Below are 27,885 nucleotides of genomic sequence, written 5' to 3'. Positions count from 1 at the left end.
GTTAAATTGCGATTCGAATTTGACCTAGTCTCATGTAGTCTTAGAACAGCTGTAAACAAATACTTAAATAAACAAGATGCACAAGGTCATGGCAATAGTACTCACGACTATTTGGCAAATAGGTCTTGAGCTAAAGAGAGCTAAAGTATGGAGCTAATGGGTTACGCCATGCGATCTTGCGTGACTGCCTTTGAGCACCAAACAGGAAAGATTTAATTTCCTTCATATGGGCTGGTAGAGACTAGTCTTATGGTGGTTTTTTTTTTCATTCTAGGTCGTGTGTCCTCCAGCCAAATATAGACCTTGAGTGTCCTACTTAGGTCATCTCACAAACTGAATGTTAAGTGTTCTGTCAAGGTCATCTGACCACAACAATTTTGAAGGTCCTGACCAGGTCATCTGAACAACTAAAATATGAAGGTCCTGTTTAGGTCATCTCACAAACTAATGTTAAGTGTCCTTTCAAGGTCATCTGACCACACCAGTTATGATGGTCCTGTCCAGGTCATCTGAACAACTAAAATGTGAAGGTCCTGTTTAGGTCATCTGACCAACTAAGTGTTCTGCTAGTCCACTTAAATCGAGCAGTCGTAGGTTGCACGTACTGTATACATCTCCTACCTGAATAGTGGGCTTACTCTTAAAGAGAAAGTTACAAATGACCTTCATTGTCAACAGTCACAGTTTACTGGATGGCACCTAGTGTCGGCCACTAATTACAAACTACCTGGTTTCTATAATTAAATATGTCACCTTTGTGTCAGAGCCCAATATTTCCAGTAAAAAAAACGAAGTAAAGTACACGGGCCAGCTAATTTAAAAAAGTAATTAGAGTATTACCTCTTTTACACCGTCTCCTGTCTTTTGGGTAATCATCTAACGTAAGAAAAAATTCTGCAAGTCTTAGTTTTCATCGGAGTCCCAAATCAATGAAGAGGCTTGTCTCTAAGTCTAGAATCTATGAGAGATTAATTATATAAAATTATTTACCTCATTCTTTTATTTAATCAATGTTGTATTCAGACAAAGACATTATTTCGATACATCATTTGTTATTTTTGTTAAAATTATCGACGAATCTAATTCCAACGACCGCGCCAGAAGCTGATTAGAAGAAAATGTATCTATTAGCTGCATGTAATTAAGCAAAAGTTGATAAAGACAGACTCGTATCTTTTAGCTAATTAATTAACTCCACCAAATTATTTACTTTGTCTAAAAGCCACTTGCATTAACCACAATCTCGCTCGTGTTCTTAATGGTTTAATTTACTTGGTCTAGACAACATTACCACGTATTCTTCATATGCTTTATGTGGATAACAATGCATATTAGAGGCTATTTAACTGAAATTACAAGATTGAAAGCCCTCAACTGTTTTAATGTAACAGCAATGAATGCTGTCACGAAAGATCGTCTTACATACTTGAATTGTTAGCAATTGTTTCAAGTATTGGCATTTAGTTGAATACAGTTGGTGAATTGTTAGTTTTTGTTTCTTGTTAATAATCTTAGTCGTATGCGACAGTTTGTTAGTTTTTTGATAGCTAAATGAACATTTATTGACAATAATTTATGCACGAATAATGACTGTCTTTTTGTATTGGTAATAAGAGTCATTTTGTCTGGGAAATGATTATCATTTTGTACAGAAAAAAGTGTCCGTCTGTGCGTCTGCAAATATCTGCTTGGGCTCTGGATGTCACAATTATCTGTAACATTATACAGACCTGTTGATTTTCAGACTTCTTTTTTCTTGAAGATTTTTAAATAATAAAGAAAAAAATAACTTGTGTCATTGGTAATTTACACATTTTATAACTAAAATCATGAATAGCAAAATTGATTAGGAATATTAAAGTTTGCGTTTGTTTTTTATGCATATATTTTTAAGCATATGAAAATGCATAATTTAAACAAGTGACAAGTGACAACATCATTTCTTGATGCTTTACTAAACGAGTAAAAACTAACAAGTGTACTCAAAAATGAAATCATCTTTAAGCTGAATTGAAATAAAGCAACACAATTTAGAATTGTTGTTGCTAATTGCAAGTGAAGTAGATTTCATCTACATATTCGAGCGTCTCTCATCTTATTTTATTTCTAGTTTAAAACTTGACACACAAAAATTATTTCGATCTGAAAAAAAAAAACTTGCTTGTGTGTTTTACTTCAAAGACGACCATCAAAGTTGTACCATCCACCTCACATGTATTATATCCTGTCTTCACTGTGTGTAAACTGGACTCTATCAGTTCAAACACGACCATCAAAGTTGTACCATCCACATGAAGTGTACACATTAAAGTACCAAAACGTGTGGTGCCTGACGCTTTGATCGTTAACTTCTTGCCAAGGTCAGGAGACCGCTCTCCCCCCCCCCCCCTCCGCCCATTCAAACCCACCAGACACTAAATACTAGCTGCCGACTAATTATATTTCCTCTCAAGATCTCGGTGGAAAGGTTTTTTTAAAAAGTCCCATTTTGGACATGAATTTCGTTCTATTGATTCGATGGTAACGATTTTTTATGGTGTGAGTTTTTAATGCTTGTCATTTTTGTATCGCTAGTGAGTATGTGAGTATTTTGCACTTTTCTATGAGTGGCATATAATTCTTTTGGTTTCTTTTTAATTTAATATGTATAAAAAGAGGGTTAGTACGTTGCGGTTTTTTTGTGTGGTTAATTCTTGGTAATTTTTTTGTTGTTTGTGATTTTCTGTCTGATTCAGATTTTAAAGTATACTAACTTCGATGGAAGATAGTTCTGTGTATACCCTAGTTTCTAATATAGCACTGGATTGTATATTTAAAGTGTATGCTGTGTTAATGCGTGTGTGGGCACGTGTGTGTGCGTGTGTGCTTGTGTGTGTAACTATGTGTCCTCGAGTAAAAATGACTATGATAGTTGTTATATGTATGTGTGCGCGTGTGTGTTTATTAGGTGAAAGTTTATTATAAGCATTTTTGTATATGTGTGTCTGTTTTTTTAATGTAGATTGTGTGTGTGTGTGTGTGTGCACGCGGGCGTATTTGTGTGTGAGTGTATTCCTACTGTTTTATGGAGATTTGGTGCTGATGCAGGGTACTTGGGCACACGTAGTCTTCAGAAATAGTGATATCATAACTGTGGCCATTACAATTGTAACAGTCATAAATTTGGCAATAATTGCTGAGGCCATCGACAATGTGGCCATCTCAAATGGAACCATGAAAACTGTCACCATTGGAACAGGAACCATTTAGATAAACATGACCACACCATTTTCTTCTACAACTGTCGCAGTCGTAACTATCATATCTCGTTACAACAAGATTGGCTATTGTCTTCAGTGTATATATCTTTTATAATAACAAAAAATACAACACAATCGATAGTCTTATACGCTTAAAACGCGCTCTTCAATTTTAAATTATAATCATTGGATTTATAAAGCTGTATGACCTCATCCGAAAAAAAAAATTAAAAAAAGGAAAAAAAAACACCAAACAATGTGCCATTAACAGAACAAATATCAATAAAAATTAAAACCCATTTCTTTTTATTTTCTAATTTCACATCAGGAGCAGAAATTATACCTGCTCACGTAAACAATCAGAGATAAATTGTGTTGGCGTGTGGCACGAAGCAGGGCTGCTGTTTGTGGGGTGTCGGGTTACAGGTCCCTCTTACGTCTTCGTGTGTTCGTGTCTGTCATACGTCTGTCATACGATGGGGTATCATATGTTGGTCTTTCACGTGCTGGTCTGTTACATGCTGGTCTGTCATACGTCTGTCGTACACTGGGGTATCGTATGTTGGATTGTCAAATGCTGGTCAGTCATGTGATGATCTGTCATGTGCTGGTCTGTCATATGAATGTATGTCACATGCTGGTCTGTCACATGCTGGACTGTCAGATATCTGTCATACGTTGGGGTATCTTATGTTGGACTGTCACATGCTGATCTAGGGGTCGGCGTGGTCGAGTCAGTAAAGTTCATGGATGCTAAACCGATAAGTCTCGAGTTCGAACCCTCGGGCGGATGAGGCTCGTTAGCTGGGGACAGCCACTCTTCTAGGAGAGACAACTCCAAAATCAAACGATTGCTGCCTTGTAGTTTGTTCTTGGTTGGACAAAGGCTATGGAATCAAATCCAAAAAGAAAAGCAGGATGAAATCGGAGTCAATGGCGCATAACCAGTTGACACGTATCCTTAATTGTGACGGAGGCGTGGTCGAGTCGGCAAAAGCTCATGGTTGATAAATTCGAAAAACTCTCGAGTTCAAACCTCTGGCAGATAAGGCTCGATCCCTTCCAGCACCAAAAATTAAGAACGAAGAAGAAGAAGAAGAAGACATGCTGGTCTGTCACATGCTGGTCTGTCACATGCTGGTCTGTCATATATTGGTCTGATTTATGCCGGTGTATCAGACGTCTGTCATACGTTGGGGTATCACATGATGATCTATCACATGCTGGTCTGTCATACCTATCTGTTAGCCTATGTAAGAACAGACACACATACATGCAGACACACAGACACAGAGACATACAGACACACAGACATACACACTGACACACAGACATACAGACAAATATTGAAAAACTAAGTTTTTCCGACTCAAGGAAAACGCAAATCTCGATTTCGATTACGATACTTCATCTATACTTCGTATACGCGAAAATTAAACTGACAAAATTTATTACACATCTAAATTTTGAAAATATATTTGCATATGGTTTTAATTAAAAAACTGATTATCACGCCAACGGTCAGCTTGTTATTTATATTCATTTTTGTTTTTATTACTTCAACGTCAAAGGGTGTTTAAAAATTATTCATTAAAGTTTGATTAATACAGTAAAAAGAGACAAATTTGAAAACCGAGCTTTTGGGCTGTGTCTTTGTCAGATTAAAAGCACAAAATAAAATCTCTGATTAAAGCTAAATATCTAATTATAATCAAATACTTAATTAGAATGGATGGGCAAAATCGTAAAATCCAAAAAATGTGTAAAACACTGGACATTAAAACAAAACTAATTTTCCGAGAAGTATTCAAGAAACACTTGGTTCGTGATTAGCTCTAAGATCGATAACTCTGGCTGAGCAACAGATAACTCTTGTAGTCTTTACTTCCTATTCGTCGAGAAAATGCTGACGTCAGCAACATTTATACTCTCTAAGACAGGTTTTTCCAAACGTTTGCGTTACGCCTTCCCTCGATTATATTATCCCACGTACCCTAGTTAAAGCACTCTGAGACTTCTCTTCTATCTTTCCTACTTATCCTACTATCCCATGTATCTTAAGGATACAATTTCAACGTTCCTCTTACGACTATCCAATTTATCTATTAACTAATGTATCCTCATAGTAGCTCCATGAAATGTTGCTGTCCATTCTACTATCCCATGTATCCTAACGATAACCATATACAATTGTGCCTACCACCTCCCAATTGCCTTATTCCCTATACCACATGGATAGTCCTACGGAATTTTTCTAGAACCCCCCCCCCCCCCTATCATGCTGTCCTATGCACTCCAAAGATAGCTAAATAAAGTCCTGACGACCTTCAACTTATACTACTTTCTTATGTAACCCAACGGTAACCAATGAACTCCCCCCCCCCCTCTCCTACGTAATCATGCTATCTAGTGGGCCTCTATGAAGATGTGCTGACTACCTCCATCACCCCCTCCCCCCTCTGTACCCAGACGCTCGTGAATTGTGTTTAATCAACCGTGAGATTCACTCCCAGTTGACCTTTGACATTTACCACCGCTAACGTTACACGGACGGGCTATTAGTGACGTAACAATAGGCCTTTAAACGCACAACTCACCCACCGATTGGTCAACGTCTTGCTGGACACATGACGTCATAAATAAACCCACGATTTTGCAATAATCCACTCGACACAAATGGCATGCGTTCAAATCCAATAATAGATTGTAATTAAGTAGTTCCCCTTTAAACCGAAACTACCACAGACTTATATCCATATGCGTTACGTCAAAGACTTATTCTATCCATATGTAGTACGTTAGAAATTTGACCTATCCATGTGTAGTAGGTCATAAACCTATCTATATTTTGTACATCAGAGTTTAAACGTATTCTTATACCATATATCACGATATAAGTGTTTCGTACCTCTCCCATCCGCTGGTATTACCTTAATGAAAGGAATATTAATTAGTATGTTTGAGACATTAATTACAGAACCTAACATTGGGTAAAATTCAAAATAAATCATTACTGTCAATACTAAATAAAAATCCCATATACCTTCTTTCAAAACTCTACTTCACCTATTTTATTAGAGGCACGCAAATTTAATTTGAATCACTAGTTTTCTCTAAGTGCTTTCAATTATTTATTATGCCTGCGGGTGATTTTAAATGCCCACCTAGGAAGGAACGGTCAAGGGCAGGTACAGTGTCTCTGTCTCTGTGACCTCGGCATTCCTTACATCCGCATCCAGGTACCCATCCGAGCTTTATGTAGTCATTCAAACTCAAACATGGGATTCGAACTTAAAACTTTGGGGTTAGCAAACGTACTCTCTGTCGTCCGACCACGCCGTTCCAAATCTCTCTAGAAATTAATATTCAGGCTACTCGCTGCCTAAAGGGATCTGTTATTAATTAGCAAGTAGATAATTCACATATCTACACTTCTAGCGATCGTTACCATGGGCAGTCTCGGTTATTAAAGCAATACATCTAAAGTAAACATAGCCACTGTCCAGTTTTTCGGCTTGATTAGTCAGTACTAACCAGCACATACAGCAAACATCATATGGGAAACCAATCAACCCCATTGGCTGTGTATTGACCACGTGAGACTGGTACAAGCCACGTGATACAGGAGCTGTGTAAACATTGGCTGTAGACTGGCCAGCATCAAATGTTGTTTATTAGGCCAGGCTTGTCAACATTTCTGGGGGCTCGATATGTTTTATACTTATTATCTTTGGCAACGTTGTATTTTATGTTCCTAAATTGCTTATAAATAAAGTGCATAGAATTTCCCCATGTTTATGTGTTGTTTTCATAATTTTCGTTATATTTCCATACAGCCACCTCTCAACACAACCACCTCTCCACCTCTCCACACAACCACCTCTCCATACAACCACCTCACAACACAACCACCTCTCCACACAACCACCTCTCCAAACAACAACCTCTCCACACAACCACATCTCCACACAACCACCTCTTCACACAGCCTCTCCACACAACCACCTCTCCACACAAACACCTCTCCAAAAAACAACCTCTCTTCACAACCACATCTCCACACAACCACCTCTCCACACAACCACCTCTCCTCACAACAAGCTCTCCACACAGCCACCTCTCCACACAACCACCTCTCCACACAACCACCTCTCTACACAACCACCTCTCCACACAACCACCTCTTCACACAACCACCTCTCCACACAACCACCTCTCCACACAACCACCTCTCCACACAACCACCTCTCCACACAACCACCTCTCCACACAACCACCTCTCCACACAACCCTCTCTCCACACAACCACCTCTCCACACAACCACCTCTCCACACAACCACCTCTCCACACAACCACCTCTCCACACAACCACCTCTCTACACAACCACCTCTCCACACAACCACCTCTTCACACAACCACCTCTCCACACAACCACCTCTCCACACAACCACCTCTCCACACAACCACCTCTCTACACAACCACCTCTCCACACAACCACCTCTTCACACAACCACCTCTCCACACAACCACCTCTCCACACAACCACCTCTCCACACAACCACCTCTCCACACAACCACCTCTCCACACAACCCTCTCTCCACACAACCACCTCTCCACACAACCACCTCTCTACACAACCACCTCTCCACACAACCACCTCTCCACACAACCACCTCTCCACACAACCACCTCTACATATAACCACTTCAACTCATTCAACTTTCATTTTTTTCGTTCTCCTATAATACATGTTGTTAGCTTGGTCTAAATTCGAATACGTTCTCAATTTTGTTTTATATTTGCTATACAAAATGACGTTTACATTATTACGTAATCGTCGTACATTTTTTACCTGGTATTTTTTTTTTAATCTTTCATCATGAGTTTTTCATCATTGTTTTTCTTTTCAATTTGGACAATTTAATTAACGTTTACCAAACATATTTTTTAAATAAAATATTTAAACATGGATAAAAATGTATGTTAAAAATACTATTTCCATCGAAACTGTAAAAACACATTTAATTAGATTATTATCTAAACAAGTTTGTGGTTGCATGTATTATTTTATTTTCATTCAATATTACGAAATATTTTGAAATATAATAAAGTAGTTTCCCTTTGTTTGATAACTAAAGTAGTTAATAGATCACACAACTAAAAGGTTATGCTCACTTTCAACAAAGCAACAGGTACATTTTTAAAGATTTTAATTACATTAATTATTAACCAGAGCTAACGAGTTAATGGAACGTGAATATATAACATTACACAAATAATATGACACCCCTTATTACTATATGAATCTAATATATAAAGCTCAATTCTGTAACGCATATGTTTGTCGTTGGCATTTCTATGGATTTAAGTGTTAGATCAATTATCGTGCGCAGTTGTCTAAATTTATGAGTTAAAAAATTACTATTGAAAGTGTTGGGAGATAATTTTAATTTTTCAAATTATAGTAATAATTGTCGACATGTTCATTCAACACAAGTTTTAAAAAAATATCATCTTTTACAACAATTCTAATTATGTCTTTATTTAGTCCTATAGCACTTACTTCCCTTTGATAAATTAGGAAAAACACAATTACTTCCCTTTATAAAACCATTGAATTTTGTGGAAAATAAATTTACTTTTTAATTACTTTGTTTTGGTGTTGGGAAAAAAAAAATAATTACATAATTAGCGGGGATTGATCAAGTGCAAATGTTGTAGGTATTTTACGGATAAGCTTGGAGTATTATAATTGTTCATTAAATTGAAACAGGCGCGTTCGTTTAAGTGAGTGCAAAAGACTATGAATAAAGTTGGGGTACTATAGTCGTTCATTAAGCTAAAACAGGTGATTCCGCCCCGGGCGTTTATGTTCGTGTTAGTGTTTTCTCTGTGTTTAGTTGGGTTTGCGTTAGTGGTTGCGTTTTGATTTGGTTCGTTTTTGTTCTTTCTTTTTTCGTTTTTGTTTGTGTTTTTTTTGTTTGGGTTTGTATTTGTGTTTTTGGTTGGTTTTGCGTTTGGATTTGGTTTGTTTTCGTTCTTTCTTTTTTCGTTTTTGTTTGTGTTGTTTTGTTTGGGTTTGTATTTGTGTTTTTGGTTGGTTTTGCGTTTGGATTTGGTTTGTTTTCGTTTGCTTTTTCGTTTTTTTTTTTTTTTTTTTTTTTTTTTTTGGTATTGGTGTTTGTGGTTGGGTTTGTTGTTAGGTTTTTGTTTTCGTTTGCTTTTTTGTTTGTTTTTTCTTTGTGTTTGTATTGGTGTTTGTGGTTGTGGTTGGGTTTGTTGTTAGGTTTTTGTTTTCGTTTGTATTTGTAATTGTGTTAGCGTTATGTTTGCGTTTTGTTGTTTTGGTTGGTTGTGGTTTGGGTGGGCAATGCCGGATTTATGATGATTACTAAACACACAGGTAATGGTCTTTAACAGAAAGGTTTTTCACAAAAGCCAGAGCAGGGCCTGGCCGGGACGGCTAGTCTAATATATAAAGCTCAATTCTGTAACGCATATGTTTGTCGTTGGCATTTCTACGGATTTAAGTGTTAGATCAATTATCGTGCGCGTTTGTCTAAATTTATGAGTTAAAAAATTACTATTAAAAGTGTTGGGAAATCATTTTCATTTTTCAAATTATAGTAATAATTGTCGGCATGTTCATTAAACACAAGTTTTAAAAAAAATATCATCTTTTACAAAAATTCTAATTATGTTTTTATTTAGTCCTATAGCGCTTACTTCCCTTTGATAAATTAGGCAAAACACAATTACTTCCCTTTATGAAACCTTTGCATTAGTTGAAAAGCATTTACTTTTTAATTACTTTGTTTTGGTGTTGGGAAAAAAATAATTACATAATTAGCGGGGATTGATCAAGTGCAAATGTTTTAGGTATTTTACGGATAAGCTTGGAGTATTATAATTGTTCATTAAATTGAAACAGGCGCGTTCGTTTAAGTGAGTGCAAAAACTATGAATAAGTTGGGGTACTATAGTCGTTTATTAAGCTAAAACAGGCGATTCTGCCCCGGGCGTTTATGTTCGCGTTAGTGTTTTCTTTGTGTTTAGGTGGGTTTGCGTTAGTGGTTGCGTTTTGATTTGGTTCGTTTTTGTTCTTTCTTTTTTCGTTTTTGTTTTTTTTTTGTTTGGGTTTGTATTTGTGTTTTTGGTTGGTTTTGCGTTTGGATTTGGTTTGTTTTCGTTTGCTTTTTCGTTGTTTTTTTTTGGTATTGGTGTTTGTGGTTGGGTTTGTTGTTAGGTTTTTGTTTTCGTTTGTTTTTTCTTTGTGTTTGTATTGGTGTTTGTGGTTGTGGTTGGGTTTGTTGTTAGGTTTTTGTTTTCGTTTGTATTTCTAATTCTGTTAGCGTTATGTTTGCGTTTTGTTGTTTTGGTTGGTTGTGGTTTGGGTGGGCAATGCCGGGTTTATGATGATTACTAAACACACAGGTAATGGTCTTTAACGGAAAGGTTTTTCACAGAAGCCAGAGCAGGGCCTGGCCGGGACGGCTAGTCTAATATATAAAGCTCAGTTCTGTAACGTGTGGCAAAAAAAAAGTTTGTCGTTGACACTTCTACGGATTTAAGTGTTAGATTTTTTATCGTGCTCAAAGTCTAAATTGACGAGTCGAAAAATTACCATTGAAAGTCTTTAAAAACAATTTTCATTCTATTTACTTGGAAGAATAATTTTCAATTATGAACGCGACATAAAATTTTTAAAAAGTGTATCGACGTTTATAAAATTTCTAAAATTGTGTCGGAAATGTATTGACTGCAAAGTTACTTCCCTTTAATGAAAAATAAATCCTTAAGAAGAGAGAATTAACATTTTATTACTTTGTTTTTGGTGTTAAGAAAAAAAAAAATAATTACACAATTAGCGGGGATTGATTAAGTGCAATGTCGTTAGGTATTTTTAACACTGCCTTTTATTTATTCTATACACTGAACATACTGTTCAATAATTATTATTTTTTTTTAAAATCAATAACATTTAATAAGCCAGGTCCTACAAATCATATACGTTTATTTCTTTCCATTTACGGATAAGCTTGGAGTATTATCATTTTTGTTCACTAAATTGAAACAGGCGCGTCCGCCGGCGCCCCTGCACGGTTTGATTTGGCACCCTGGGCTATCATGTGAGCGCTATGCTGCATAATTTTGTTTTAAACAGTGCGATAGACTATGGATAAGAAAGGTTACTATAGTCTTTAAGTGAATCAAATCCGGGCGTCCTCCGGCACCCCGACAGGGTGCTATTTGGCGCCCCGGGCCTTCCGGTGTACGCTATGGTATCTACGTTCGCGTGAGTTCAAAAGACTATAAATAAGTTATGCACTATAGGCGTTTACTAAGTTCAATCAGGCGGTGACGTCATGGTGCGTCCTCTGGCGCCCAGACAGGGTGCTTTTTGGGGTCCCGGGCCTCCCGTGTTCGGTTTCGCGCCTACGTTCATTAAAGTGAGTGCAAAAGACTATGAATAAGTTGGGGTACTATAGTCGTTTATTAAGTTGAAGTAGGCGATTCAGCCCCGTGAGCACTTTGCGTTTATATTCGCGTTAGTGTTTTCTTTGTGTTTAGGTTGGGTTTGCGTTAGTGGTTGCGTTTTGATTTGGTTCGTTTTTGTTCTTTCTTTTTTCGTTTTCGTTTGTGTTTTATTTTCATTGGGTTTGTGTTTGTATTTGTGTTTGAGGTTGGTTTTGCGTTTGGATTTGGTTTGTTTTCGTTTGTTTTTTCTTTTGTGTTTTTTTTCTTTGGGTTTGTGGTTGGTTTTGCGTTTGTATTTGGTTTGTTTTCGTTTGCTTTTTCGTTTGTTTTTTTCTTTGGGTTTGTGTTTGTGGTTGGTTTTGTGTTTGGATTTGGTTTGTTTTCGTTTGCTTTTTTCTTTGTGTTCGTATTGGTGTTTGTGGTTGTGGTTGGTTTGTTGTAAGTTTTTGTTTTCGATTGTATTTGTAATTGTGTTAGCGTTATGTTTGTGTTTTGTTGTTTTGGTTTTGGTTGGTTGTGGTTTGGGTGGGCAATGCCGGGTTTATGATGATTACTAAACACAAAGGTGATGGTCTTTAACAGAAGGGTTTTTCACAGAAGCCAGAGCAGGGCCTGGCCGGGACGGCTAGTTCTAATATATAAAGCTCAGTTCTGTAACGTGTGGCAAAAAAAAGTTTGTCGTTGACAGTTCTATGGATTTAAGTGTTAGATTTTTTATCGTGCTCATATTCTAAATTTACGAGTCAAAAAATTACCATTGAAAGTCTTTAAAAACAATTTTCACTCTATTTACTTAGAAGAATAATTTTCAATTATGAACGCGACATAAAATTTTTAAAAAGTGTATCGACGTTTAAAAAATTTCTAAAATTGTGTCGGAAATGTATTGACTGCACAGTTACTTCCCTTTAATAAAAAAAATTCTTAAGAAGAAAGAATTTACATTTTATTACTTTGTTTTTGGTGTTAAGAAAAAAAAAATAATTACATAATTAGCGGGGATTGATTAAGTGCAATGTCGTTAGGTATTTTTAACACTGCCTTTTATTTATTCTATACACTGAACATACTGTTAAATAATTTTTTATTTTTTTTAAATCAATAACATTTAATAAGCCAGGTCCTACAAATCCTATATGTTTATTTCTTTCCATTTACGGATAAGCTTGGAGTATTATCATTTTTGTTCACTAAATTGAAACAGGCGCGTCCGCCGGCGCCCTTGCACGGTTCGATTTGGCACCCTGGGCTATCATGTGAGCGCTATGCTGCATAATTTTGTTTTGAACAGTGCGATAGACAATGGATAAGAAAGGTTACTATAGTCTTTAAGTGAATCAAATCCGGGCGTCCTCCGGCACCCCGACAGGGTGCTATTTGGCGCCCCGGGCCTTCCGGTGTACGCTATGGTATCTACGTTCGCGTGAGTTCAAAAGACTATGAATAAGTTATGTACTATAGTCGTTTACTAAGTTCAATCAGGCGGTGACGTCATGGTGCGTCCTCTGGCGCCCAGACAGGGTGCTATTTGGGGTCCCGGGCCTCCCGTGTTCGGTTTCGCGCCTACGTTCATTAAAGTGAGTGCAAAAGACTATGAATAAGTTGGGGTACTATAGTCGTTTATTAAGCTGAAACAGGCGATTCTGCCCCGGGCTAGACTCTGAGCACTGTGCGTTTATGTTCGCGTTAGTGTTTTCTTTGTGTTTAGGTTGGGTTTGCGTTAGTGGTTGCGTTTTGATTTGGTTCGTTTTTGTTCTTTCTTTTTTCGTTTTCGTTTGTGTTTTATTTTCTTTGCGTTTGTGTTTGTATTTGTGTTTGTGGTTGGTTTTGCGTTTGTATTTGGTTTGTTTTCGTTTGTTTTTTCGTTTGTGTTTTTTTCTTTTGGTTTGTGGTTGGTTTTGCATTTGCATTTGGATTTGGTTTGTTTTCGTTTGCTTTTTCGTTTGTTTTTTTCTTTGTGTTCGTATTGGTGTTTGTGGTTGTGGTTGGGTTAGTTGTTAGGTTTTTCTTTTCGTTTGTATTTGTAATTGTGTTAGCGTTATGTTTGCGTTTTGTTGTTTTGGTTTTGGTTTGGGTGTGCAATGCCGGGTTTATGATGATTACTAAACACACAGGTAATGGTCTTTAACAGAAAGGTTTTTCACAGAAGCCAGAGCAGGGCCTGGCCGGGACGGCTAGTTTATTATAAATACAATTACATGGTGAAAATTCTCAACTTTCTTTGTTTACATATAATCCAAAACACATATTGGCACTGAAAAAAAATAAAAAAATAAAAAAGGAAAAAGAAATGATTTTTTTACAAACTAAATATATGAGTAACACCTCTTTTTAGAGAATGTTTGTTAAAACATAAGCTGTGATGTCTATTTTAATTTTTTTTTTTATTAATATAACATGTTTAGCAAAACCATGACTTCAGTAATTAATTTAAAGTCAGTGTTACATACAATTGTTATTTATCACCACCCAGCATAAATTCAATATGATGTATTGTAACTATTACCCACCTTCCACCCCTGTTTATGTTATATAATATTTACACGATTTAATTAAATTGGTAACACGAGCTTATATTTCCTTACGTTTCAGTACTGCACAGCATCGGAGGTGAGCGACAAATCCCTGTATCCGACTTTCGCTAGAACCAAACCTACGGATTCACAGATCTCCGAGACCGTGGTATCGATTCTACAGCACTTCAAGTGGAATCGAGTAACGTTTATTTATAACAATAACACGGAGTACACGCCCACGGCTGAAACGATACTAGAGGTCAGTATGTAATCGGCTGTGTCCTTTAGAGTTGCGGGTGTTGTTTTTTAACACGGTTTTAGAGTTCTGATTGGGATGTAAGGAAGCAGAGGAAGGGAGGGGGAGGGGGTTGTTATAGTCAGTTACGTTTTATGAGTTGTTATTGAGATTTGTTTCAAGGAAGGTGAGGGGGGGGGGGGGGTATTTTGTAATGATCAGTTTTTGGCTAAGTTGTTGTGTTGATTGGTTTGTGATTGTTGTTTTTTAGGGTCATGGGGTGTGGTAAACATAGTAAATATGAATATATGCGTGGGGATAGTAAAGTATGTAAAGTGGGGAGTGGTATAATTCAGTTGTCTGGGTCTGCGGGGTTATGTTTAATGGTCGGCGTGGTCGGGTCGATTAGGCTCATGGTTGCTGAACCGATGAGTCCCGAGTTTCAAAACCTCGGACAGATGAGGCTCGTTAGCTGGGGACAGCCACTCATCTAGGAAAGACCTCTCCAAAATAAAACAACTGCTGCCTTGTAGTTTGTTCTTGGTTGGAAAAGGCTATGGAAGCAAATCCAAAAAGAAAAGTAGGCTGAAATTGGAGTCAATGGCCTCAATGGCGCATAACGAGTTGACACGTGTATTTATTTGTGTTGGGGGAATCTCTTCCAACACTAAAAATAAGAACGAAGACGGAGAAGGTAATTTTATTGTGGGTGTGACATCGTCAGTTTTAATAGTAGGTTTATTTATAGTAACTAGACTATAAAATTTAAATGGTGCGATTTGTTTGGTTATTTATAAGATCAGGTTTGCTTGCTGCGAAGAGTAACATCTTTATAGAAAAAAATCATTCAAATCGTTTTCACTTTTTAATATTTGCTTTTCAATTAAAAAAAAATAATTATTTAAAATATATTATTATAATTTTATTTAAAAATTGGGGATTTACACATTAGGCCTACACGTTTTCCATTAATTTGATCGGGCTGTACACATATACACCACCCTAATAGTTGTCGAACCTTACCATGTTCATCCCAAATAGTCCATTAAAACTTAATCATTTCAACGTTAAATCGGTTGCGAGGACATATTTATTTTTGTATTCAGAAAGCCAGGCATCACTTTAGCACTGCCATTATCCGAATCGGTTTCAATTCTCGGCAAAGATTGATTCCTTTTGTTTTATTTTTAACCCGTCCAATTTTTGGAAAAGAATAATTTTCTGTTTGAAAAAGATTCCTCTTTAAAAGGCAAAGTCCCCCAAAAGATTGAGCCGACCTTAATCTAAATATAATCTGCAGGGAGATAATCACAGCAATTTGTGTCACGAGAGGGTTCGGGTTAAAAATAATCAACATTTTCTATTTTCAAACAATTTACAAAGTTGTAACGAACGTCCCCATTGGTTGTTTGTCAGGGGCCACAGGTAAAACGTGTTATTATTGGATTAGTCTATCAGCCAATCAAAAGGTCTCGCTACCCGTGTCTGTAATTATTATAATTACAGTAACGGTTTTCACGTGACCACGTGGCCTTTTTGTGACGTCTGTTACGGATCTGCCGTTTCCGGAATAAACAGACTTTGTAGATAACAGAAGAAACCACTGTAAAGATTAAAGGCGGTTACTGCGGTCTACTTTACTTTCATCTTTTAAGAGGGAATAATTTCAAATTTCGATTTTTAACTGAACATGTGATGAAAGCTAACAAACGATTACATTTTCGGATAAAAATAAAGGTTTTGATATGTATAGACAATTCTCAGTTCTTCGTGAAAAATAAATCTAAAATACAATTTGACGTTAGCCAACCTTTACTTTCTACCACTGCGGTAGTAGTACTATAACTAACACATAGAGCATACCAATTATGTATTTTTTCTTACCCTGTTTTTAGTTAGTACACAATAATACTTTTTAAAGATTTTTCAAGACACGAAAAGTTTTCTAAAAAAACTTGATATAGGCCTACTTTATAGTGACAAATTTAGTTTATTATATAGAACAGTAATGTGCTGCGGTGGTCACTTAGTTATTAGACGAATTATTTTCCAGTCTGGTTTACAGACCTGATCCCCCTATTAGCTTTTAAGTCCACACTATATTTTAATTTATCGAGGACAGAAAAAAACACGAACCTTTAGAATGTTTGGGCTTATCAAATGATACGTTTCTTTAACTTAACTTTCCAACAGATGCATTTCATGTTAACTACCAATTTCGAGATTTTAAAAATTTCGGTTTAACTAATCTTTGTTGTGATTGATTACACTAAAATTGTCATTTTTCAAGTTGTAAGCTCGTACTGTACATAATCATTGCTCAAAATACACTCAATCTGTTTATTAATAGAGGATAAATAGTTTCTTGACATTGAAATATTTTCCAACTATTTGTTTTAGATATTTCGATGTTTGGAAATGTTTGTAATTACTTGGACATAGAATCATCTTTCAGAATAATCACCATTTAGCTTGTGATTTTAACCAGGACAGCGCTTATCATATTTCTCTTGCTGATATGTCAAACCAAATAATGGATGTTAATCCATGACCTTTATTGTAACACAAAGATGGGAAAATTGCTTTCACCTTTTTGTCTTCCAGCAAACACGGCGCTTTATTTGTTATGATGTGGAACCAAGACAAAAGTCTACGTGATTGTCTAGAACCAGCCTACAGAACAAACAATATCTTCATCTATATAATTGCCCATCTGCTTTACATATCTTATCCCAATAAATCCCTGCTCTAAAATCCCAACTATTGTATGTTAATACAACTAGTCTCCAAAAGTTTTGTTTCATTATACAATAACATTCCCAAACACTTAGTCTGACCCTGCACATAATCTCCCCAAAACGTTGTATTAAAATGCACTAAATGTTCAAATACTTTGTCTTATCCTGCACTCTATGTACCAAACACAAGTCACAAACACTTTGTTTTAACTTGTACTCTAGGGGTTCGGCGTGGTCGAGTCGGTAAAGCTCATGGTTGCTAAACCGAAAAGTCTCGAGTTCGAACCCTCGGGCAGATGAGGCTCGTTAGCCGGGGACAGCTACTCTTCTAGGAGAGACAACTCCAAAATCAAACAACTGCTGCCTTGTAGTTTGTTCTTGGTTGGACAAAGGCTATGGAAGCAAATCCAAAAAGAAAAGCAGGCTGAAATCGGAGTCAATGGCCTCAATGGCGCATAACCAGTTGACACGTAACGCTTAATTGTGTTGAAGGCGTGGTCGAGTCGGCAAAAAGCTCATGGTTGATTATTCGAACAAAGTCTCTCACTGGCAGATAAATCTCGATCCCCTTCAACACTAATAATTAAGAACGAAGAAGAAGAAGAAGAAAGACTTGTACTCTATGTATCAAACACAAGTCCCATACACTTTGTTTATCCTGACGTTTATAATGTACCAAATGCTCCAAATATTTGTCGTACCCTGCTCCTTAAGTACCGTGCTTTATCTTATTATACAATAGAAACCCGTCCCCAACACTTTGTCTGTTACTACACGTTGTATTTTGATGCACCAAAAGTTCCAAATCTCTGTGTTAACCTGTGTCTTCCTGCAACAAACGATCTCTCCATATTATCCACTGACACCATCCTACACATCACCATCTCTGTCTGTCAATTTATGCCAGATGTAACCTAATTATAAAAAAAATATCTTTCAAAAAGACACAATTTTCCTAGCGTTTTTCCCGGTTACCACGACGACCCGGAATCTCCCCCCGCATTAATTAGTGTCAGGAAAAGTTCCAGAGTGTGTCCGTGAGACGATCCATCTGTTGCCTCATCATTTTCCCGTGTCAGAATTCCTGCGACACTTCAGTGACAGGGATCCCCATCTAGACTGTCGGCGAGGGATTGCCGCCCCTTTCATACTTGACCCTATCCACTTAAGTCTCCCTCGCTTCCAAAGGGAGATTAGTCATGTACTTTACTCTTTTTATTTTCGCACCAATTATTGGATAGAATGTTCAGATATGATGTAAATATATCTTGCTTTACTGGCTGTACATAGATTTTTTTCAAATCAAGAATTTCTGTTAAAAGCCTTTAATCATTAACAAGTTGTTGAAATACGAATTCTCTTAAAACTTCAAATGCTGAAACTCACACCTCAAAATTATAATAAACAGGGCAAGCATTTATTGAGTACAAAAAAATTATACAAACACATTTTTATTATTTCCTGTAGTTCTGGTATCTGGATGCCCTGCACTAAAACCCAATAACACGATATTTGTGCTACATTAAAAAAAAATGCCTTTCTTTTTTCCTAGTATAAAACGCATTTTATTCTCTTCATTTAAATCACGTAAACAACCACTCCACACTCAACCCCTCACCCTCCCCTCCTCCTCTACTTTCCAGAAGGATTAAACTCCCATAGCACATTGAACAAAATTCAAATCGCGCTCAGATCGTTCGTATATTAAAAAAAGAACATTATTTTTTTCCTTCTGTACACCGTTGTATTATTATAAAAAAAAAAACTCGCTCAGTTGAAAAAAAAACCCCAATCCCCCTAGGGCTGCTGGGATATCATCTTACGCCAGACGACAAATCAGGGCCCGTAATATTTTTGTAAGCGGATATTTCTACCAACATTACAACCAGAAGCCGGTTGTTAAAACCATTTTGAAATATCGCGTTATTAAGTTAAGGCATTGACAAGCTTTTAGCACATTCATGCGAGTTGAAAGCAGTGAAATTGTTAACATTATGCACTGACGCTTTGTGTTTCAGGAAAATTTAAAAAAAGAATTTACAGAAGGTGGAAAAAGATTAATAAAAATATTTTTTAAAAAATAAGCGACATTAATATTAGGTGCGAAATATATTGTATCGCATATTTCGTTTTATTTTTATCAGACATGGATTTTTCTGAAACCAAATGCGGATTTAAAAACGATAGTATCAAATCGATAACATTCAAAACTAAAAAAAAATTATTTTTGTGAATATTTTACGGAGAAGTTTTGTTTCTAGTATATCAAACAGGATCAGTTGTAATTATTACTTTTTCAACAACTGGCCTCTCTTTCTTCTCCCCTCAGTCTCTATCAGTGTATATATATATATATATATATATATATATATATATATATATGTGACGAGCGAACATTTATCCTGCCGACAACGCCAATTGTAACGAGCCAACAGTTACCATGCTCGCAACGCCACATGTAATGAGACCTAATTGCCTGTAGTGCCACGTGTTAACGAGTTTAACCACTCATTCTAGACAACATTGACCACAGTATAGATACTCAAGATGCAGGTTCGCTATTGATCCTTTATTACATGAATCAAGAAATGCTTCATAATAACACAATAAATCAACAGGAATGCTTCTCAATAATAGTCTGAATCAACTGACCCCTAACAGTCCTCACTAGGCTTCATATAACTGAATCTACATGTCCATCCTTCCTATCCTCACATAACACACACGTCTACCCCGTTCCACAACCAACTTGGTACTCTCCGCTCTACAGTTCACCGTCTCATTATATCTCACGTACATGTAATAGTTTCCATTAGTTGCATCAGCCTGTCAACTGCGCCGCGGCTTTGCGTTCGTTATCAGTCTACCATCTGCACTATGACGTCAGACTGTAACACGTTATGTCTCTTGGTAACTTCCCCTAGTTACATCCACCCCTGCTTTTTTTTTGTGTGTTTTCAACCACAAACAACGCCTGGCAGGTGCACTCCTCCAAAGTCAATCGCACAGTCGTAAAAAAAAATTTATTGTTCCACTCACTGTCCACGACGTTCCATTCGTATACAATTGACAGTTATACCTATTTCACATATTAACTGTGTCTACATCATCTTCCTGAGACACAAAACAGTTCTAGAATTCACATCCACCTTTTTTCGTTTGGTGCCTTCACCAGTTCACTTTTATGACTTTTTGAACAGTCTGTTTTCATACCAGCGCGACCATGAAAGAATTGATGGTTGCTGACAAAAAATTTCGTATTCTTTCTGTTTCTCAAACTTCTCCGCGGACCACTTATCTGATGGTCTACTGTCTCTCTGCTTTTGGAGGGACCGGGATCCTCATTGTTGCCGGTATCCTCCCCTTGCGTATCGCTGTTGTTCTGTTGATGGTGATATGGTTCCGGAATGGGTATGTGAATTTCCGTTATAACTTCCGGTTCCCTAATTGTCTTGGGTTTCTCTGTGTGTAACTGCTCTTCTTGCCTATTCCAATATTTCTTTAATTGAGCAATATTCGCCCACCGATCCGGTTTGGCGTGATCGATGGGTCTTATCTTAAAGGGGCCACCTGCTACTTTAGGCATCTCCACGACTTGCCATATCTCCTGTCCCCAGAGATCGTGGATTTTGTTTCTGCCTAACGGGTGGCTACGCAGTAATACCCTGTCATTCAGTTTGAGTGGCGGGTCCTTCGTCTGTATCGGCGGTTCCCTTCGCCGAGATTCATGTTCTAGTCTTTCCTGTACTACCCTGTACATTTCTCTAATTCTTCTCATATGTTCATTCACATATTCCAGTGCGGTGTATGAGCCAGTCATACTCTCCCTTTTTCCTAAGAACAAATCAAGAGGGAGTCGAGCCTCCCGTCCGAACAGCAACATGTGTGGCGAAAAGCCGGTTGTGGCATGCGGGGTGCAGTTGTATAGGTATACCAACTCTGGGAGAAAATCCGGCCAACGTTTTTTCTGTTCAGGTTCTAGAGTACGCAGCAAATCATGCATGCTGCGGTTGAACCGTTCGCACTGTCCGTTTCCTTTCGGATTAAATGTGGTTGTTCTGGATTTGTTGATCCCGTAGTGACTGCACAGTTGGTTAATTACTTCTGACTCAAAGGCCCTTCCTTGGTCAGAGTGTAATTGTCTTGGTATGCCATATTTGATGAACCAATGTTCTAATAAGACCTTTGCCACTGTTTTGGCAGTCTGATCTCGTGTGGGCACCGCCACAGTCCATTTGGTGAATACATCAGTCATTACCAACACATGTTCCGTCCCATCCGATGATTGCTCCAACGACGTAAAGTCCATAGTCACAATCTCTAGTGGTTTTGTCGCTAGTAGGTGTCCTGATGGCTGTCTCATTTTGACAACTGGCATTTTCGCATGCTGACACCTCACACAAGCCTCACAATGGCGTTTGACCTCCATTTCCATATTGGGCCAGTAACACCTCCGTCGTAATATTTTGTGGGTCCTGTCCTGACCCTGGTGTCCTGCCCTGTCATGTGCCAACCTTAGCACTTCTTCTCGTAATTGTCCCGGCACCACCACCTGGTGTATTGTGCCATCAATTTGGTCATGAATTCTCCGCATGAGAACACCATCCTTTATACTGAGACGGTTCCACTGACTCAGTATTTTCTTTGTTTCCCGACCAAATTGTTCTCTTTCCCTTCTTCCTGGGAATTTTTGTTCCTGGACGTATTTCAATAGCGGTTGTAAGCCACTATCCGTTCTCTGGGCATCTCTTATCTTTTTGTGATTAAGGCAATTAAAATCACTACTGTCCATATGTCCGGGATCTGTGGATATGTGCTCCACCCCGGTCTGCCCGTTTTGCATCATTTGCACCCCGTGAGGGATATCTGCTGACGCTCTGACCTCACATATTCCTGTCAGCGTTTCTTCCTCATCGCCCGGTCTCTCGTAAGGATTCCTTGATAAGGCGTCCGCATTGCCATTGGACCGCCCCGGGCGATGTTTTCTCTCTAGGTCAACGAGTGCCAATTCTGCTGCCCATCGCTGTTCGATGGATCCCAGCCTTGCTGTAATTTGAAGTTCTTTTTCAATATCGGATAATTTCTCTTCAAGTCTTGTTTGAGACTCTTTCATTCCTTCTAGTTTGCCAACCCTGTTCTGTTGTCTAATATTTTTATTTACTTCTTCCGATAACAGACACTTTAAAGATGAACATTTCTCCTGTGCTTTTGATTTGCATGAACTTTTCCTATCCAGTTTCCTGGTTAGACTTTGAATTCCTTTATTAAGTCTACCAATTTTCTTCTTATCATCATTTTTCTCTACCAACAAATTGTTCACTTGAAACTTTTCAACATTCAAGTTCATTTCACAGTTCATTTTTTCCATTAGTTGTGTTTTACCTTTCTTTTTCTCCTTACTGTGTTTCTGTGTCATTTTGTTTACCAAGTCCTTACCTCGCCGCTCTGTAGCCTTGACCTGCCGTACAGAGGGCGATCGTTTCACCGGACAGTACCGTGCCATATGTCCGGGTTGTGAACAAGACAAACAAATTGGTCGACCGTCTGCCGTCCATTGGAGTGATGGCTTGGCAGGACGCGGCCGTCCAACCCGTCCCTGTTTTGTCCCGTTCTTTTCCTGATTCTCCACTGTTGACCTGCTTTCCAACCTCTCCAAACGTTGGTCAACCTTCTCTAGGTGGGCCAACAGTTGAGCCATCATGGTCTCCATCGTGTCGGCCCCTGTGGGTGGGGATTGTCTCTGTTCAGGCACAGAGACTTTGTCCACCGAACAGTTCGATTGGTCCTCATCCTCGGACCTGCGGATCGCTGAGTTCCTGACCTGAAGGAAGGTCAACTGCTGATCTCTGTGGACCTCCTCTTTCAACTCTCTCCTTAAGATCGGGGTTGCTAGCCCCTCGATGAAATGGTCCCTCAGTAGGCGTACATCAATGTCCGGTGATTTGCCCTTTACCAAATCAAAGGCCCTGTTCATCCTGTGTGAGTACTCCATCACACTCTCCGCCATTCTCTGCTTTAAGCCCACGAATCCCGATAGCAGTTGCACTCCCGACCGTCTCTCCCCAAAGGTCTCCATAATCAGATCCAGCACCTTATCTGGATCTGATTGGACGGTCCTATCGTGGCACTTAACCTCTGCCCTAACCGTTTCACCTATACTGCCCATCAGCAGTCTTAATCTTTCCTCTGGTGACATATGTCTCGAGGCCCAGGCCGCTTTGACCTCTTCACTGAACCTGTTGGTTAAAGTTGGGTCTCCGTCCCCGTAAAATTTGTTAATATGGGACTCTCTGGGTAGGACCACTATATGGGTCTGCTTCTCGTCCAGAGTAGACATTTTCTTCCTTAAGTACTAAAAAAAAGAGTTCTTTCTTACCGTGTGTGTATGAAAAATTTTTCCTCGTTCCTCAATTTTCACAGTTCCTGAATGTCCGAATTCACACACACACTAAACACAGTTATGCACAAGGTTGACTATAGGTGCCTTAAACGGCAAGTCTAGTTGAATTCACCCTGATCGCAGCGCCAATTGTGACGAGCGAACATTTATCCTGCCGACAACGCCAATTGTAACGAGCCAACAGTTACCATGCTCGCAACGCCACATGTAATGAGACCTAATTGCCTGTAGTGCCACGTGTTAACGAGTTTAACCACTCATTCTAGACAACATTGACCACAGTATAGATACTCAAGATGCAGGTTCGCTATTGATCCTTTATTACATGAATCAAGAAATGCTTCATAATAACACAATAAATCAACAGGAATGCTTCTCAATAATAGTCTGAATCAACTGACCCCTAACAGTCCTCACTAGGCTTCATATAACTGAATCTACATGTCCATCCTTCCTATCCTCACATAACACACACGTCTACCCCGTTCCACAACCAACTTGGTACTCTCCGCTCTACAGTTCACCGTCTCATTATATCTCACGTACATGTAATAGTTTCCATTAGTTGCATCAGCCTGTCAACTGCGCCGCGGCTTTGCGTTCGTTATCAGTCTACCATCTGCACTATGACGTCAGACTGTAACACGTTATGTCTCTTGGTAACTTCCCCTAGTTACATATATATATATATATATATATATATATATATATATATATATATATATATATATATATATATATATATATATACATGTATATACGTAAATTCATACAGTATATTAAGTAAAATACATCTAGATCTAGCTTCATCTATATTATGCAGCTACCATACCATCCTCCTTAAATCAAGGAGTCCTACGTGTTAAAATCTATCGGCTCCACCCACTTAGCCACTCCCTATTTATAATGTTATCATCAAAGCAATCAACTTATCCCCCTTAATGACAATTAAATCATCCCCCTTTAATCACCATCGAGATCAGCAGCTGATGAAGGCAAGACAACATCGAGTGGAGCCTGAGACCCACAGCTCGTCAAGCCGGAAGTAAACAGCACGTTGTCATGCGAACAACGTCATCACAACTTGCGTGCCTTGATCACACAAACAGCGATTAACCCACCTACGCCCTGAACTCACCACCCTTTTTTTTCTAAGATATTGATCAAACAATCACTTAATTTTAAACCTAATCTAAATCGATCATCAATTTAGTGTGATCAGGATATTAAATTCCTCAATTATCTCACATTATATTTCAAATCGTCTTAAATCCATATTATATTGAGTTCAACATAATGCCCCTTTTTAGAAATGGTTTGAATATTTGGCCGACATGCTGAAAAAAATCTGGCAACTCCTCCAATCCATCATTTAGCACTTCAGTTTTTAAAACCGGATTTTGCTCCTGAAAAAGGTTAAACGTTTAGCCAGGCTGAAAACCGTCCGGAAGATTTAGCGCTGAAACGGGGCATTAAAAAGATCAATTAATCCCAGAGTTTTTAAGCCACGAAAATGTCGTGTTAATACAAATTGCGGGTTTGTGAAAACTTGGATTTTATGATGAAACACAATACAAAATACAACAAGCAAATCTTGTTATATAAATAGATATATCCAATGAAAAGGTAAGGCGCGGCCTAGAGGCAGAGCGCTAGTCGGCTAACCCGAATGTCTCGAGTTCGAAATCGGGGTACAATCAGTAGAGTCCACCCAGCTCCGAAGGGCACCTGACTTTAAGTGAGGGAAAATAAAGTCGGCTTAGCATAGTGCTAACCACATTATTCTTTCATATGCCGAGGTCAAGAAATATATGAACTCTACTTCATCTGCCCAGATAAAATATCCTTGAAGTAATTATCCTTGGACAAAATATCCTAGGATAAAAAAATCGCAGTAAAAATATGATAGGACAACCTATCTTTTCACAATCTATGATAAGTCGAAAGAGGAATCTTTACTTTTATGAAATGTAAAGGTAATATTTTTTTGTTAAATAAAATATTGGTTACATTGTAAATCTGGTCTGAATTTGTCTTAAAACAATGCGAGTTGATAGCGTTGACTATTAATTTAAATAAATATTCATTCTCATTTTGTTTTTAAATATCACACTAAAATGTATCAAGGTAATGTAAAACAAAAAAATGTATATAAAGCCACTGCTTTTTTAATTCAGAAAAAAAAATGCAAACCGAGTTATAAGCTATATCAGCAGGCACATACAGTAGTTACTATAATATGTTTGTCACCACATTCCATAGAGGTTGTTGTTTTTTTTTAATACCCAATACAAGTCGTGTCTACCATACAGCAGGTGTAGCACAGCGTGTCTGCTGGCAGGTAGAATAACTGAACTCGAGATATTCAAGCTGATAAAGTATGCTCTACTAATAGACCACGCCGCCTCCTTTATATTTTGTCTTTGTATTCTAGGATAAAATATCCTTGGACACAATATTCTAGGATAAAATATACTTGGACAAAATATTCCAGGATAAAATATACTTGGATAAAATATATTTTGACAAAATATCCCAGCATAAAATATCCTTGGACTAAATTTCCTTGGACAATATATTCTAGGATAAAATATCCTAGGTGTAAATATCCTTGGACGAAAAAACATTGGGCTGAATATATTTTGACAAAATATCCCAGGATAAAAATGCCATTAAAAATATCCCACGTTAAAATATCCTTGAACTAATTATCCTTAAACAAAATATTATTGGATAAACAATCGTGATTAAAAAATATCCCTGGACAACACCTCTTAGCACAATATATGATAAGACAAAACATATCCAGACATAATGTCTCGAATTATTTTGTCACGTGACCATACTCTTGTTATCTATATATATAATTCTCTTCTGGGAGACGCTAGAAAACAAGCGGTAAACGCGCTCCCTACCACCTTCACCCCTACATGGTCTGGTGAGCTGTGGTTCACTCTAAATGTTTACAAACAGAGCCGGGTTTAGTGACGACTATTAGGGGCAGATAATTTAGTTTGAAACGATAATAAACGTAGGGGGGTAACTAAGTGGAGTTTACTTTAACGGAGGGGGGGAGGGGGGTTATCGTCCTTAACGAGCTACTTATAGTGTTTTAAAGAAATATTTTCAGTGGTAGTGTCGAATTCACAAATTATGAATAACTGAAAAGTAGAAAATAAAACAACTAAATAGCGGCGTATGATACGCCGCGGGTCGGCTCGTATGTTGTAGTTGCTCTCACGAGTCTTATGGTGCCAAAGAGAGTAGTCGAATAGTTCCGGAGTCAAACTCGCTACACCTCAACCAGATCCGACTGTACCGTTTATTGCCAGCCCGCGTGTTCTGTATGTCATAAGTCTCCGACGCTAAAGTAATGATCGACTCATACAATAAGCAGCTTTAGCCTACATTTCTGCAGTGACGAACTTTCTCTTCAAATTCTTTTTGTAATTAATCCTGTTTAAAGCTTTAACCAGACAAGATACAAATACGTATTTAAATATAACTATGGGTATAGATATATAGATTTATTTTCAATACGTCATAAATGTATGACATTAATGACTTATCAATGTAATTTCGTTTCGATGTTGACAACATTGTTATACAGCAAAAGAATAAATATCTAGCAGTTTGTTGCTTTCATTGAATAGAATGACTTTAAGGGAAGCAACCTGTAAATATGTTCTTAAATTTGTTTGAATGAAAAGTAATATTCAGTAAAGAAACAGTTTTAAAAAAGTACCATACTATTAAAATTCCAATGGTAGTTTTTAAATTCCTATTACTGTACATTCAATGCTATTAATTTATTTTATTGATAAATATATTAGTATGCTGTAACCAAGAAATCAATGCCACAGCTATTTTACCTATGTTATTGTAAAATAGGTAATTAATCGAGAAATTCAATATTATTCCGGAGATAATTCCTCTATATTACTTTATCGTACACAAAATCTATGTAAATGTAATAGTCATTTATTAATATAAACAACAGTGTTACAAGCGCTTTTCACATACAGAAATCAGTTAGACAAGGTTGTCCTTTATCTCCCCTACTATACATCCTAAGCTTAGAACCCCTACTAGAAAACATTAGACAGGACAACTCGATTAAAGGACTGTACATTCCAAACACGGTAGGCAAGAAAATACTTGCATACGCAGACGACACTACTTTCTTTGTACAAACAGAAAAAGCAATACAGACTGTAATAGAAAAATTCAACAACTTTGGGAAAGGGAGCGGGGGAAAAATAAACGCAGAAAAAT

The 27,885-nt window shown here is 37.7% G+C and overlaps 1 protein-coding gene across 1 annotated transcript in view; it reads left to right on the top strand.

The window, feature by feature from the left end:
• Positions 1-27,885, top strand: part of LOC131957137 (speract receptor) — a 137,019-nt gene that overhangs the window by 14,289 nt on the left and 94,845 nt on the right. The window contains exon 2 of the mRNA XM_059321853.1: positions 14,314-14,496. Coding sequence (XP_059177836.1) covers positions 14,314-14,496 — 183 coding nt within the window. The remainder of the gene's footprint in view (positions 1-14,313; positions 14,497-27,885) is intronic.

Source organism: Physella acuta, unplaced genomic scaffold, assembly GCF_028476545.2.
Source record: "Physella acuta isolate Inbredline_101_S28 unplaced genomic scaffold, ASM2847654v3 ptg001212l, whole genome shotgun sequence".
In the NCBI taxonomy this organism is placed as follows: domain Eukaryota; kingdom Metazoa; phylum Mollusca; class Gastropoda; family Physidae; genus Physella; species Physella acuta.
Note: the sequence above shows the minus strand (reverse complement) of the source record. Positions and strands in the feature narration are given on the sequence as shown.